The sequence below is a fragment of the Oncorhynchus masou genome, chromosome 23 (genome assembly GCF_036934945.1).
Source record: "Oncorhynchus masou masou isolate Uvic2021 chromosome 23, UVic_Omas_1.1, whole genome shotgun sequence".
NCBI classification, from domain to species: domain Eukaryota; kingdom Metazoa; phylum Chordata; class Actinopteri; order Salmoniformes; family Salmonidae; genus Oncorhynchus; species Oncorhynchus masou.
Genome location: NC_088234.1, coordinates 61,628,835 through 61,644,698, shown reverse-complemented (window position 1 = coordinate 61,644,698; position 15,864 = coordinate 61,628,835). Strand labels below are relative to the sequence as shown.

General features: G+C 43.7%; 1 protein-coding gene across 1 annotated transcript in view; it reads right to left on the bottom strand.

The window, feature by feature from the left end:
* LOC135510054 (potassium voltage-gated channel subfamily H member 1-like) overlaps positions 1–15,864 on the bottom strand; it is an 89,587-nt gene that overhangs the window by 69,001 nt on the left and 4,722 nt on the right. The window contains exons 2-7 of the mRNA XM_064930854.1: positions 14,377–14,500; positions 11,176–11,282; positions 10,661–10,789; positions 10,191–10,309; positions 9,542–9,709; positions 8,153–8,377 (exon numbers count right to left, since the gene is read on the bottom strand). Of these exons, the coding sequence (XP_064786926.1) occupies positions 8,153–8,377; positions 9,542–9,709; positions 10,191–10,309; positions 10,661–10,789; positions 11,176–11,282; positions 14,377–14,500 (872 nt within the window). The remainder of the gene's footprint in view (positions 1–8,152; positions 8,378–9,541; positions 9,710–10,190; positions 10,310–10,660; positions 10,790–11,175; positions 11,283–14,376; positions 14,501–15,864) is intronic.

Genomic DNA, 15,864 nt, shown 5'->3' with positions numbered 1-15,864 from the left:
AGGGGACGTCTATTGTTTTGCTGAGTTTAGATGATTCACGTGAGCAAATGTACAACCAAAAGTACTAAAATTACTTGATGATCAAACCCTTTATTGACATTAGGCCACATGAATACCCAGTCATACAGAAATGTATATGTTGTTTTCCCTGTCCATAGCAGCTGGCTGGACAGAACCTGGTTTTCCCTGTCCATAGCAGCTGGCTGGACAGAACCTGGTTTTCCCTGTCCATAGCAGCTGGCTAGACAGAGCCTGGTTTTCCCTGTCCATAGCAGCTGGCTGGACAGAGCCTGGTTTTCCCTGTCCATAGCAGCTGGCTGGACAGAGCCTGGTTTTCCCTGTCCATAGCAGCTGGCTGGACAGAGCCTGGTTTTCCCTGTCCATAGCAGCTGGCTGGACAGAACCTGGTTTTCCCTGTCCATAGCAGCTGGCTGGACAGAGCCTGGTTTTCCTGTCCATAGCAGCTGGCTGGACAGAGCCTGGTTTTCCCTGTCCATAGCAGCTGGCTGGACAGAGCCTGGTTTTCCCTGTCCATAGCAGCTGGCTGGACAGAGCCTGGTTTTCCCTGTCCATAGCAGCTGGCTGGACAGAGCCTGGTTTTCCCTGTCCATAGCAGCTGGCTGGACAGAGCCTGGTTTTCCCTGTCCATAGCAGCTGGCTGGACAGAGCCTGGTTTTCCCTGTCCATAGCAGCTGGCTGGACAGAGCCTGGTTTTCCCTGTCCATAGCAGCTGGCTGGACAGAGCCTGGTTTTCCCTGTCCATAGCTGGTTTTCCCTGTCCATAGCAACTGGCAGGACAGAGCCTCGTCAGGCTGACAGTGAATGTCCTGGTGTCTGTCAGCATTAACCGTGGCGCAAGTTGAGAAGCTGAAAGACTAGAGGCAGACAAAGTGCTGTACCTGCATATACAATAGACTTGGTGCCTCTCACAGTCCTGTTAGCATCAGCCTGTTAAGCACCACTGCAGCACTTTATACCACCGACACAGCCAAGTCCTTCATCCACCAACAACTCACAAAGGGACACATCAGGATGCTACCACAGATGTAGGCACAAACGGAGGCATGCACACACACAGTACTGGCTCCTAACTTGAGTCTAGTTTGGTTTGTCTAAATGACAACTGAAGGTAGCAACCGTTTGTAGCCCTAGGCCACATGTAAACACATTCCACGAGGGCCGAGTGTCTGGGGATTTTCGCTCCTCCCTTGTACTTGATTGATGCATGAAGATCACTAATTAGTAAGGAACTACCCTCACCTGGTTGTCTACGTCTTAATTAAAAGGAAAAAACAAAAAGCTGCAGACAGTCGGCCCTCTGGAGAATGAGTTTGAGACTCCTGCCCTGGGCCTATAGGGGCAACAGTGTGTGTGTGTGTGAGAGAGAGAACAGTGTGCACATTGTGCAGTGCATGCTAATAATGAAGGTGACCTGAGTAATCAATAGGCCTGGTAGTGTATCATTATCCATCTGTAAATCTGTTGACACCGAAACCCTGCATGGTACAATGAGCCAGAGATGCATTAAACGTTATAATTCAAACTAAAAAGGTGCTTAAATGGCATTTACGTTCATTGACCCTCGATTATACCCTGTGCTTTCACATATCCAGTAGCGCCAGGGGCCATATTCACTAAGGGAGTGAACGTTATTAATAAACATTATAATAAAAGGCTTGCATGGAGAAAATCGGACCTCTAAAATGACAATGGATGGCCTGCTCTATAAGCAGTGAATACCTCCAGGGCTGTATTTACTAAGCGTGTCAGAATAGGAATGTAAATCTATCAAGGATATAGTTCCACCTGACCATATAATCATTCATTCATTCTGATCTAAAAGGCAAAATTAGATTTATAGATTTTTATTTAACCTTTATTTAACTATACCAGCACTCCTACTCTGAGACTCTGAATACGGACTCAGATCTGTCACGAGAAATAGCTTGAGATCAGAATGGACCTGAACAATATTTAAAGACTTCAAAGAAACACCAATATCATGTTTTATTCAATGTTACTATCCATTAGATAGACTTGGCACTGTTATTAACAATAATTGGCTGTGGGATTGATTGTGAGAAAGTTTAGAGGTGCCGACTTGGCTTAAATTGGGGGAAGGGAAATGGAGTGTATTGATTGTAGAGGGATTTATTGCATCTTAAATGACTCCGGGTTACGGTTCAGCTTCCTGTTTGGTCAGAGCTCCATTTGACCAATTACTATTAATGTTAGACCTCTCTCACACACACACATCTGAGATGTACTCTTTGTATATGTGTAGGCCTATGTACATATTCCTCTGCATAGCCAATCACACATTGGTTGGTAAATGTTCATACATACGTAGATCCAGTCCTGCAGCTACACTTTGAAGGCTACGCTAATTCTAGTTCTATGGCTGTAGCTGTGCGACTGGCTAGCTGTGCTAACGCTATGGTACAGCAGCTATCCCCTCTACCAGAGATCTCATTTACATGACGACAGGAGAAATCCCGAATCCCTTGACACATAATTAAAGCAGACGTCAAACCAGGCGGACAAGTTATTTTTAGAAGAAAGAAAATCTATAGAAAAGGGGAGATCGAGAGAGAAAAGACAAAGATCATTTTTTTGTTTTGTCTCTTTGCATCTCTCTCCTTGCACGTTGAGAAACTAACATTTCACTGCATTTCAGTGAGACGTCAGTCTCCAAACCAAATGCTGTACTGATGGCTAGGGGTAGAATTCACATGTAAAACACAAAGACTTAGGCTAGCAGACTCTTCTCCCAACTCCATTTTATGAGATCTTCTTCACAAGCAGGGTTAGGGAGCAACATATTACATTTAATCTGTTACATGTAAGAGATTACAAAAAAACGGCAACTGTAATCCGTTACCAGCAAAAAAATTGTAAATCAGATTACAGATACTTGAAAAACTAGATGATTACTTTGAGGATTACTTTTAAATTCAGAAAGGATGTTTGAAAAAAAGATATTTGACACTTCTCTATTTTCTCAATGACATTCAAATCAGAATTGAAAAAGGTTTTTTCCACCTGAGTGAGTCTGACCACAAGTCAGAGACCACTATGACGACACACCAAATGGGTTTGATGGATCATAGGAACAGGCTTTTGTAGGCTACAGTCCAAGCCATGTCTTCCAATGGTGTGACTGCTGTCGGCATCCAAAGATCATCCAACTTGAATAAACGCTTGGAGGTAAAGGATGACAGTAGTGGTGTAGTCTACAGCGATATGGATATCATGTATTATTGATATCTACAAAGCACATTGATGTGAATCACACTGCTGCCCTCACATTTAGCTATTTGCGCCTGACGGATTGTGGTTGTTGTGGATGGCTTGTTCACAAATCGAAATGTATATTTGAACCCAATAATGGTTCAAATCAAGAAGTTTAAGCTGCCTATTAATCATTGTTTTTGAAACCAGTGGACACCCCAAAAAAATGCATATTGCAACAGCTGCATAATGTGGATCCCAGCCTATAGAATAAAAGTAGGGCTTTTATTACTCAATCTAATTCATACTGATAAAAAAAAATACATCCATAGACCTAATGCTCAAACTCACACACTTTGATTGCCCCTTTTTAAGTCTATCTGTAGTTCCTACATCCGTTTTAGGATTTATAAATTATATAATATATATATATATATATATATCCTTTAATCATATTATATGTAGTAGAAAGCGATGGGTTAAAAGAAGCCTACATAACCAACCCATAAAGTCAAATTTAACATCCATATATGGCCAGCTATGTAAACTTTAACATTGATTTATCCTGCAATAGATGTCGTTCAATTGGTAACATACATTGTCTTCTTCTAAAGCCTCTACATGGGAAAGTAATCTAAAAGTAACAGAATGTAATCAGATTACGTTACTGAGTTTGGGTAATCCAAAAGTGACATTACTGCTTACAATTTTGACAGGTAACTAGTAACAAATTACATTTAAAAAGTAACCTACCCTACCCTGTTCACAAGGTAATAATGGAGGGGACAATATGACTAATTACCTTCACAGTGACCTCGATCTGTTTCCCAACCCTTCCCCTGAAGAGAAAAATGTATGTCAGTCAGCTCATTTCAAAAGGAAAAGAGAGTGACAAACAGGGTATAGATAACTGGTATCGTAGTGTCTGTCAGACTGTGGATGTGACGACTAATGAGCAATTCTATTTTGGTATGCAGATATTTTGCCACTAATCATTTGGACCAATCACGATTCACAGGTGTTCATATCTTTCAAATGTTCGAAATGGGAGGGGAGACATTTGGCCCATAGACTTGCCCGTAACTTGCAACCAGAGAGAAAGGATGGCACTACCGCTCTGTTTCCACTCTTCCTTCTAGGAAGTTTTAGAACACGTCTTCGCCCAGAACTAAATACAGCATCTGACGCAATTACGCAAGGTTTTTGTTCTGGGTTTCTGAGATTAGGAACTCAGAAATGTCTGTTACTCGTACCCAAGACACTCTGGGACTTACAATATATCGGCGTCTCCAATTATTAATCTAAGGTTGGTGTCAATTCTATTTCAAGTCAGAAAAAATAATGAAAAGTTCAATTCCCATTTGCCTCATTCAAAAGCAATATCAGTTCACTTCATTCAAATGGAACCCAACCCTGTGCCTCAGACATGTTTACCTTGACTTACAGATCTGAAACAGGTGTTTCCAAATCTATCGATACCATCACCATGGGGTGTGTGACTACTGACACACTACAGAATTATCTGGTAAGGAGACTGACCCTAAGTAACCAAAAAATACATAACACTTCATAGATTTAAAATGACAGCAATAATACACTGAGGGTACAAAACATTAGGAACACCTTCCTAATATTGAGCTGCCCCCCCTTTTGCCCTCAGAACAGCCTCAATTTGTCAGGGCGTGGACGCTACAAGGTGTCGAAACCATTCCACAGGGATGCTGGCACATGTTGACTCCATTGCTTCCCACAGATTTGTCAAGTTGGCTGGATGTCCTTTGGGTGGTGGACTATTCTTGACACACACAGGAAACTGTTGAGTGTGAAAAACCCAGCAGTGTGGCAGTGATTGACACAAATCTGTGTGCCTGGCACCTACTACCGTACCCCTTTCAAAGGCACTTAAATATTTTGTCTTGCTCATTCACCCTGAATGGCACATGTACACAATTCATGTTTCAATTGTCTCAAGGCTTAAAAATCCTTCTTTAACCTGTCTCCTCCCCATCATCTACACAGATTGAAGTGGATTTAACAAGTGACATCAATAAGGGATCACAGCTTTCACCTGGTCAGTCTGTCATAGAAAGAGCATGTAATGTTTTGTAAACTCCGCGTATATTTCCTATTACTGCAGCAGTCAGTCATAATCCCCCTTAATTAAGGAAAAAACATGAATTTGTGAAGTGTTCCAAAAACACGTTTAATGTGATCAGATAATCTTATATGAAGTTCATTTGATAACATGTGACAAAGCAACATGTGATAACATGGAACTACACATGTGAAAACATGATCACATGTAAAGTGTTCAAAAACACAAGTCATGTGATTTTCCACAAGTGAAATCATGTGGTTTTTCTGCAAGGGATTTGCCTGTGACTCAATGATTTAACACTCATGGATAAATGGGTTTAATTTCATCATTTAATAATGCGTGACGAGGGTAGGAGGGACGGGGCTAATATGTTTCTCTTTGGAGGATATTTTCTTTCTATTCAAAGAGAATTTTCCCTTTCCTTGCATTCCCTTCTTATCTCTTGGTGAGCAGCTTCTGGTTGTAAAGGTGGAGACTCAGAGAACCGCAAAAAACAGAGGGGTCTTTATTTACTGTGACGCGCACACACACACACACACACACACACACACACACACACACACACAGAAGACGGAGTCACATATTAGAACCAACAACCCACCCTTATAACTGAATATGGCTGCCATAAAACGAATAAATGCCGGCAGGTTTGTGGTCATTCAAATGGAACCTGACTTCTAGTAATATAAACTGGTCAACAGGTTGAACTCATATCTAGACACACACATCTAGTAAAATAAGCCAATATAACAGGCGGCGCTCTGGGTAGTCAGGAAGACTGAGAAAAGGCGGTGTTGGGTTTCTGGAGGGGTAAGGATTAGGACAGTAGGTGCCGTCATAAGCCAAACATAACTTAAATGGTCAGACAGGAAAAGAAACGCTCTGACATTTCAATAATTTAATGGCTGGTTCAAATGGCTCACTGGGCTTAGACTACTAGGTCATGGTGCGAGCAGGGGCAACATCAGGGATGTGGGGTAAAGCATGGTGCTGGCAGGGGCAACACCAGGGATGTGGGGTAAAGCATGGTGTTGGCAGGGGCAACACCAGGCATGTGGGGTAAAGCATGGTGCTGGCAGGGGCAACACCAGGGATGTGGGGTAAAGCATGGTGTTGGCAGGGGCAACACCAGGGATGTGGGGTAAAGCATGGTGCTGGCAGGGGCAACACCAGGGATGTGGGGTAAAGCATGGTGTTGGCAGGGGCAACACCAGGGATGTGGGGTAAAGCATGGTGCTGGCAGGGGCAACACCAGGGATGTGGGGTAAAGCATGGTGTTGGCAGGGGCAACACCAGGGATGTGGGGTAAAGCATGGTGCTGGCAGGGGCAACACCAGGGATGTGGGGGATGTTGGCAGGGGCAACACCAGGGATAAAGCATGGTGCTGGCAGGGGCAACACCAGGGATGTGGGGTAAAGCATGGTGTTGGCAGGGGCAACACCAGGGATGTGGGGTAAAGCATGGTGCTGGCAGGGGCAACACCAGGGATGTGGGGTAAAGCATGGTGCTGGCAGGGGCAACACCAGGGATGTGGGGTAAAGCATGGTGTTGGCAGGGGCAACACCAGGGATGTGGGGTAAAGCATGGTGCTGGCAGGGGCAACACCAGGGATGTGGGGTAAAGCATGGTGTTGGCAGGGGCAACACCAGGGATGTGGGGTAAAGCATGGTGCTGGCAGGGGCAACACCAGGGATGTGGGGTAAAGCATGGTGTTGGAAGGGGCAACACCAGGGATGTGGGGTAAAGCATGGTGCTGGCAGGGGCAACACCAGGGATGTGGGGTAAAGCATGGTGCTGGCAGGGGCAACACCAGGGATGTGGGGTAAAGCATGGTGTTGGCAGGGGCAACACCAGGCATGTGGGGTAAAGCATGGTGCTGGCAGGGGCAACACCAGGGATGTGGGGTAAAGCATGGTGCTGGCAGGGGCAACACCAGGGATGTGGGTAAAGCATGGTGTTGGCAGGGGCAACACCAGGGATGTGGGGTAAAGCATGGTGCTGGCAGGGGCAACACCAGGGATGTGGGGTAAAGCATGGTGCTGGCAGGGGCAACACCAGGATGTGGGTAAAGCATGGTGTTGGCAGGGGCAACACCAGGGATGTGGGTAAAGCATGGTGCTGGCAGGGGCAACACCAGGGATGTGGGTAAAGCATGGTGTTGGCAGGGGCAACACCAGGGATGTGGGGTAAAGCATGGTGCTGGCAGGGGCAACACCAGGGATGTGGGGTAAAGCATGGTGCTGGCAGGGGCAACACCAGGGATGTGGGGTAAAGCATGGTGCTGGCAGGGGCAACACCAGGGATGTGGGTAAAGCATGGTGCTGGCAGGGGCAACACCAGGGATGTGGGGTAAAGCATGGTGTTGGAAGGGGCAACACCAGGGATGTGGGGTAAAGCATGGTGTTGGAAGGGGCAACACCAGGGATGTGGGGTAAAGCATGGTGCTGGCAGGGGCAACACCAGGGATGTGGGGTAAAGCATGGTGCTGGCAGGGGCAACACCAGGGATGTGGGGTAAAGCATGGTGTTGGAAGGGGCAACACCAGGGATGTGGGGTAAAGCATGGTGCTGGCAGGGGCAACACCAGGGATGTGGGGTAAAGCATGGTGCTGGCAGGGGCAACACCAGGGATGTGGGGTAAAGTATGGTGTTGGAAGGGGCAACACCAGGGATGTGGGGTAAAAGCTATAAAAAGCTAAATTACCAATATATTGTCAGACTGACCTCGTCCAAATTTTAGAACACATTGATGAGTTCATATAGCAGGCAGGAGAGCAGGTCGATGACGAACACCCACCACACACACACACACACACTACTGACCTCGTCCACATTCTCAAATGCGTTGATGACGTCGTAAGGCAGGCAGGAGAGCAGGTCGATGACGAACCAGGTCTTCAGGTAGTTCATCCTGATGAGCTTGGGGTCAGAGATGACCTCTCCGGCCGGGCCCACAAAGGTAGTGTGGAAGTTGAGCACGATGTCCACCAGGAAGATAACGTCTACAATGCTGTCCACCACCAACCACGTCACGTTGTTCTGCTTGGTCTGGAAGAGGAGAGAATATTTGGTATAGTATCGGAGAGAATCTTTGGTATAGTAGGGAAGAGAATCTTTGGTATAGTAGGGGAGAGAATCCTTGGTATAGTAGGGGAGAGAATCCTTGGTATAGTAGGGGAGAGAATCTTTGGTATAGTAGGGGAGAGAATCTTTGGTATAGTAGGGGAGAGAATCTTTGGTATAGTAGGGGAGAGAATCTTTGGTATAGTAGGGGAGAGAATCTTTGGTATAGTAGGGGAGAGAATCTTTGGAATAATAGGGGAGAGAATCTTTGGTATAGTATCGGAGAGAATCTTAGTAGAGCAGAGAGAATCTTAGTAGAGCAGAGAGAATCTTAGTAGAGCAGAGAGAATCTTAGTAGAGCAGAGAGAATCTTAGTAGAGCAGAGAGAATCTTAGTAGAGCAGAGAGAATCTTAGTAGAGCAGAGAGAATCTTAGTAGAGCAGAGAGAATCTTAGTAAAGCAGAGAGAATCTTAGTAAAGCAGAGAGAATCTTAGTAGAGCAGAGAGAATCTTAGTAGAGCAGAGAGAATCTTAGTAGAGCAGAGAGAATCTTAGTAGAGCAGAGAGAATCTTAGTAGAGCAGAGAGAATCTTAGTAGAGCAGAGAAAATCTTAGTAGAGCAGAGAAAATCTTCGTAGAGCAGAGAATCTGTGTTACAGTAGGGGAAAGAATCCACTATACATCCGAGATTATTACATTTATAATAAATTATTACAATGTTATTACATATATATTGTATCCCTAAGGACAGGATCTTTATTTTTGTAGAGAAGAGACAGTTTATAACATAAAATAGAGTGGTTGATGTCACAAGCTTGCATAGCTCTAGAATGTGTTGGTAATATACTGTTTGTTATGGTTGAGTTTGGCCAAGTCCCAAATGGCACCCTAGATAGGATAATGCACTATATTTCTTGCACTGGTCTTTTCCAACAAGCACTGACTTTGCTGATAGCTTCTTTATTGAGGAAAAATGTACTTACTACGACTGTGACATGTGGTTGTCTCACATAGGTATATTAATTAAGATGAATGCACTAACTGTAAGTTGGTCTGGATAAGAGCATCTGCTAAATGACAAAAATGTAAATAATGGCAGCCGTCTTGGTCAGGGATACATGATATGTAATTCAATTCAAAGGTTCAGACCTTGAAGGACACGTTGTACGGAACCATGATGGCAGTGTAGAAAGTCAGGATGAGGATGACCCAGTCCCAGGTGGTCTTGAAGGCGCAGTAGTGGAGGATGATGTGGGGCGGCGTCTTGGGAGTCTCCTGCTTGTACTGAGGGAGGATGTCTGAGCCCAGCTGGAGGACCTGCAGATTGTATATCTTTGATGAGTTTGATTGAATAAAATCAAAGAAGGGTTTGGGGTAAACAGAGAGGTTACAGTTCACTTAAAGGTTGCTTACAGATTGTTACATCCATATATGGTGTGTGGGAGAAAAGTGTGTGTGTGTGCTCGCGAGTGTGTATATGAGTGTGCATGTGTCATTTCTGTACATCTCTGTAATCACAAAGGACAGAGACAAATGAATACACAGCACGGGGGCACATGCCTCACCCATAGCCAAATGGAATGGCAACAAGCTCACACACATCTTCCCCCATACACACGCATGCCTTAGCTTTATGAGAGTAGAGATATAAACATTCACAACAGACATAAATACAGACGCATGCCTTAGCTTTATGAGAGTAGAGTTATAAACATTCACAACAGACATAAATACAGACGCATGCCTTAGCTTTATGAGAGTAGAGATATAAACATTCCCAACAGAACTATGAGTGTACCTCAGCTAGGCGGGAGTGCTTGTGAACGTTCTCTCCCTTGTGTACAGTAGGCTGTAGCTGCTGTAACACCCCTCTACTGCTGGTCAGAGCACGAGTTAGCCGAGCGAACTTCCCCCAACCTGAGGCAACAAAAAAACATGTTTTGGGGTTAGCAGTCTGTGTGAAGATAGTGAGAGTGCTAATAGTTTTACAAAAGATGATAAAGATTGAACTTATTAATTAGTCCGAGTGTTATTACTAATAAAACAATGTGCTTTGATAAAAAGCAACACCCTGATAAAGGCTTTAGACAAAACACATTTTTTTATAATAATGTTATGATATTTTATTGTAAAACACACACACACACACACACACACAACCCTAAAAAGCTTTGTATAATAAAGACTGATTTGTATAATCTATAGGGGACTATCCCAGGAAGGTACAGTAGGATCACATTCTCTGCTGCCACTCAAACTGTCACTCACCTTTCGAGGTTTCATCTTCTATTGGCTGTTTAAAGGCTGTGATGTCACTGAAGGTGCACAGAAACAGCACCACTTTTTCCTGTTCGTTTCGTATAGGGGCTATCTTCACAAAGAACCATACCGGGGTTCCTGAGACAAGAGAACATACACTGGTGAATAAACACAGCTTCATCTATAGCAGTATTTGTTTGATACAAATCGATCAAATGGGGAACACAACCATCAACAGGTTACTATTTGGGGAGTTATAAATTGGGCCTGTATTGACAAAGCATGTCAGTGTAGGAGTGCTGATCTAGGATCAGGTCCCCCCTGATTCATTATGATCTACAAGACAAATTGGATCCTAACTCAGCACTCCTACTCTTGCGACGCTTTGTGGATGCGGCCCCTGATCGCCAGCATCCGTGCTGTTCCATGCGGCGTTGGAACATTATTGTACATATTCATAAGAAATGGCTGAATACATTTGCATTATGAGGCTTTTTTAAATGTTTTATTCAATTGGTACTTACTGTTCTTTTTATACATGAGTATTTCAAACGAATTCATCTCGTAGTTTTCAAACGTTAGCCGTACTTTCTGGCTAGTATCTTTGTCTGTGAGCTCCCCGTACATGAAGCTAGGAAACACAAAACAATGGGTTTATTTTTATGAAAAAACAAACATTAAAACTCAAGTACGTAGAGGGTGTGTTAAGTGTACTTAGCAGTTTTTCGTATGATTCCACAAACAATGTCACAATCTGAATTCTCTGTCCTTTTCACTTCTCTCTCATTCCCTCGCTGTGACTCTTAACTGTCTATTTCTCTCGCCCCCCGACCCCGGGAGTATTCATTGCCTAAACGTTCTCCCTACCTTACATGCCTGTCCCTGTGGGCCGAATGGGCTGATGCTTGTAGATGCTAACAGAGATGACACCATCAGGGGACTCTTCCAAGACACACACACACACACACACACACACACTTCTGTCCCTCGGCCTCACAGGGACTCAACATCAGCGAGTCAAATCACAGATCCCATCACAGATTACACCCGTGTGGGCAGAGAGGTGTGGCAGGCAGATTGTCTTGTTTCTCACCTAAGGAAGTGTTTGTAGACCCCGGGCCTAGTAGATCTGTTCAAGCCCATCTGATTCAACTCGTCAAGGGCTTGATGATTAAACAACTAATGTGTTGGTTCATTAGCTAGACTCAGGTGTGCTAGAGGTGGAATTGATCATGTGAAAGGCCTGGTGGTCCCAGAGGTGCTGCCGCCATAGAATGTTAGAATGCTCCAGCAGCACAGTGGTGGCATACTGATCATGATGCTACACAGTGGGCCAGAGGTTCTTTCAAAGAAAGGTATGAGAAAGATCAGCCAGCCAACTGTCATCTCTGTAGCAACACACACACACTTTATTTAACCTTTAAGCAGGGAGATGCTGAGACCAAGGCCTCTTTGTCAGATGAGCCCTGCACGAACACATCAATAAACATAATTTACACTACACCTATCTACACATCAATTACACTATACATATCTAAAAATTATTTTGAGTTACTGGCCTCAGAAATTGCAGCCCAAATAAATGCTTCACAGAGTTCAAGTAACAGACACATCTCAACATCAACTACAGACTGCATGAATCAGGCCTTCATGGTCAAATTGCTGCATAGAAACCACTACTAAAAGACACCAACAAGAAGAAGAGACTTGGGCATTAGACCAGTGGAAATCTGTCCTTTGGTCTGAGGAGTCCAAAATGTGAGATCTTTTGTTTCCAACCGCCATGTCCTTGTGAGACACAGAGTAGGTGAACGGATGATCTCTGCATGTATGGTTTCCACTGAGAAGCATGGAGGAGGAGGTGTGATGGTGCTTTGCTGGGGACACTGCTGGTGATTTATTCTGCAGCGATACGCAATCTCATCTGGTTTGCGCTTAGTGGGACTATCATTTGTTTTTAAACATGACAATCACCCAAAACACACCTCCAGGCTGTGTACGGGCTATTTGACTAAGAAGGTGCATCAGATGACCTGGCCTCCCCAATCATTCGACCTCAACCCAATTCAAACGGTTTCGCATGAGTTGGACCGCAGAGTGAAGGAAAAGCAGCCAACAAGTGCTCAGCATATGTGGGAACTCTTTCAAGACTGTTGGAAAAGCATTCCTTATGAAGCTGGTTGAGAGAATGCCAAGAGTGTGCAAAGCTTTCATCAAGGCAAAGGGTGGCTACATTGAATCATCTAAAATATATTTTGATTTGTTTAACACTTTTTTGGTTACTACATGATTCCATATGTGTTATTTCATAGTTTTGATGTCTTCACTATTATTCTGCAATGTAGAAAATAGTAAAAAATTAAGAAAAATCCTTGAACGAGTAGATGTGTCCAAACTTTTGACTGGTACTGTGTATATATACACACACACACACTCTCTCTCTCTGGTTTAACACACTCTGGTTTCACACCACTGATTGCAGTTCTCGAGGTATGGTCTGTTCCAGTGTGTCTATAAATAAGTCTGGAGTTCAGTTAGCTTTGAATTGTGAATGACAGGGTCATTCTAATGAGACTATTTTGGGGGCTGCTCGAGAGGAGTGAAGACGCAACGGCTCCCAAAGACTAGTCTCTTCTTCTGACATTACTCCTGACAGGAACATATCTTGACACACCATGCACCGGCAGTCTGGGTTGTGTTCATTAGGGCACACTGCAGCAAAATGTTTTGCAAAAGAAGATTAAGACAAGCATTTCTTATTGGACAATAACTGCTAGGGTGCAACATCTCCCTAAGACTGTCGGCTTCATCTGACATCACTCCTGACAGGAACATGTCTCGACACATCACACGCTAGGATTGGTGCCGTTCCCTTCAGACGGAGGTTCTTCTCAGCTAGAATTGCCAGACAAAGGTTACCGTAAGGTTCCCGAAATGTTGTGTTTGATTCCCCACTATATGGTCGACCCAAACAACAATGTGTTGGCTCAGATGTTTTCTCATGTTGTCCTTCCCAACACAGAGAATCTATGGTGATGCGTCACCAGGCCCGCCCAGTACAGTTTGGCTCAGTACTGTGAAAAGTGGATTGGTGTCAAGTTCTCAGTTGTTTCTTTATGGAAGATGTGCTCATTGTTCTCACAACTTTAGTTTGAACTTAAAGAACAGAGAATAGTACCTTAAATAAGGAATATAATACCTTTATCCCAGCAATTGTAAAATGTGTAAGAGGGGCTTTAAAAACACCCATGCTTTTTCACACAACAACTAATCTGGCTTTGTTAGGAGCTGAGCAAGCAGAGCTTGCTGACATTGAACAAGTCACCTTCGGAGAGTCTGAATAGGGGTTTGTTTCTTATTTTTTGCTGACTGGGATTAGATGTAGAGTATGTGCTTTAGTTTGGCAAGGAAAGGTGATTCTCTTGTTTTACGCAATTTTTCTTTTCAATGTAAATTTTTCTGCATAATTATATAATCCTGTTGGGCTGAAGTAAAAGAGGTTATCAACGAAGCAAAGAATCTGGTAATTGAATATACATGATCTGAAAATAATTCTGCATGTAGGAACGATGGAGTTAAATGAGCTGAAGAAGAACCCAACAACAAGTACAAGAAAGCTAACTCTGGCACTACTGCACCTCAGTGTTTTCTGAGATGTAGGCGGTTATTGTTCAGTGTTGCTGTTAAATAAATCGACAAAACAGATGGAAGGCAGTGTACTGTACCTGCATGTGCTGCTCTTCTGCATGACTTCCGCCCTGTGGTACCCCGACAGCTTGCAGAAGCCATCGTTGCTGTAGACGATGGGCCAGTCCACGATCTGAGCATTCCCAAGAACAAAATTGGTATCTGTCGAAGATGAGGGGGAACAGAGTAGAAGGTAAGGCTCACTCGTTTGAGATTGCTCAAAGTTATGAGCAACACATTACGTGGGGTGGGGAAAAAGAGTGGAGGCGGGCAGGATTGGGACCAATTACATTTCAGTACAGTCATGATGAGGAACTGAATTGAATTCATAATATGGAAAGAAAATCCAAATGCATGAATTGAATTTCAGTGAGTTCCAAAAAAACTGAAGTGAAATAGTGTTGACACCAATCCAGGGTCGGCATCGACAGGCGACAGCACAGTCATATCGCACGATGGAAGCCACTACAGTACAGTGTGAAAACAGAGCAGCAGAATAATCTTTCACATACGGGCACTGTACTCAGTCTCAGACCATCCTTACCCTTAATGCTGAGGAAGTAAGCACTGCATGTGGGGAGGGTTAGTTTCAGTTAGGCTGGAAGGGGTATACATAAGACTGTCATAATTCCTACGTAAGACTGTCATAATGCCTACGTAAGCATGACATAATGCCTGCATAAGCATGACACCTGGGGCTTCATTTTGACCGAATAAAAATGTGCAGATTGTGTTAGAGAAGTCACTCCCAACACTGGAGACAACAGCATTTATTTCAAAACCACTCAGTGTACCTATGAGAAAGTAGACAATCCACACAGGGTTTAAATCAAAGAGTGTAGATTTGTTTTGAAATAGATAGCTATGATGCTGAGTATGTAAAGTGATACCATTTTTAGCACTGTCAAAATCCCACTCCAAGTGTTCCTGGTACATGTAGAATTGATGATTTCTTACAGAGAACATTAACTTCTCCGAGGTTTAAAGTAAACTTAAACATCAACAGGTTAACAAATACTACCAGGTGATTATAAAATATGATCGTTTTTTGTTTCTTTCCCTTATGTAATACCCCTTCAGATATACAGAAAGGCATAGAAATGCCTGTCTGTCCCAGCCAACAGACTCACTGAAGCTTAACACAGCACACTTCTATGCTGACAATGGCGATTCTATGCCGCTAAATAGCACATGTATAATATCACATTTGTATGAATTTGTGATTTTGGGAAGGAAGGAAAAGCAAGCTCTAAAAAAACAATACAAGAGTCAATGTGATGAGGATCAAATAGGCTTTTGATCCATTCACAAATGACTGACATAGGAGCTACTCAGACAGCTACAGAGCTAGGAAATGCTGCACCTAAAGCTTCAACCATTGACTGTATTACCTAACTGGAGTCAACAGGACTCATGCACAGGACTGGCCACACAAACACACACACACAGTTAATTTGCTGTGTTCCACCATCTTTTTATGGACGAGAAGATACACTGGCAATTCTAAGGATACTTCTGACAAAGGA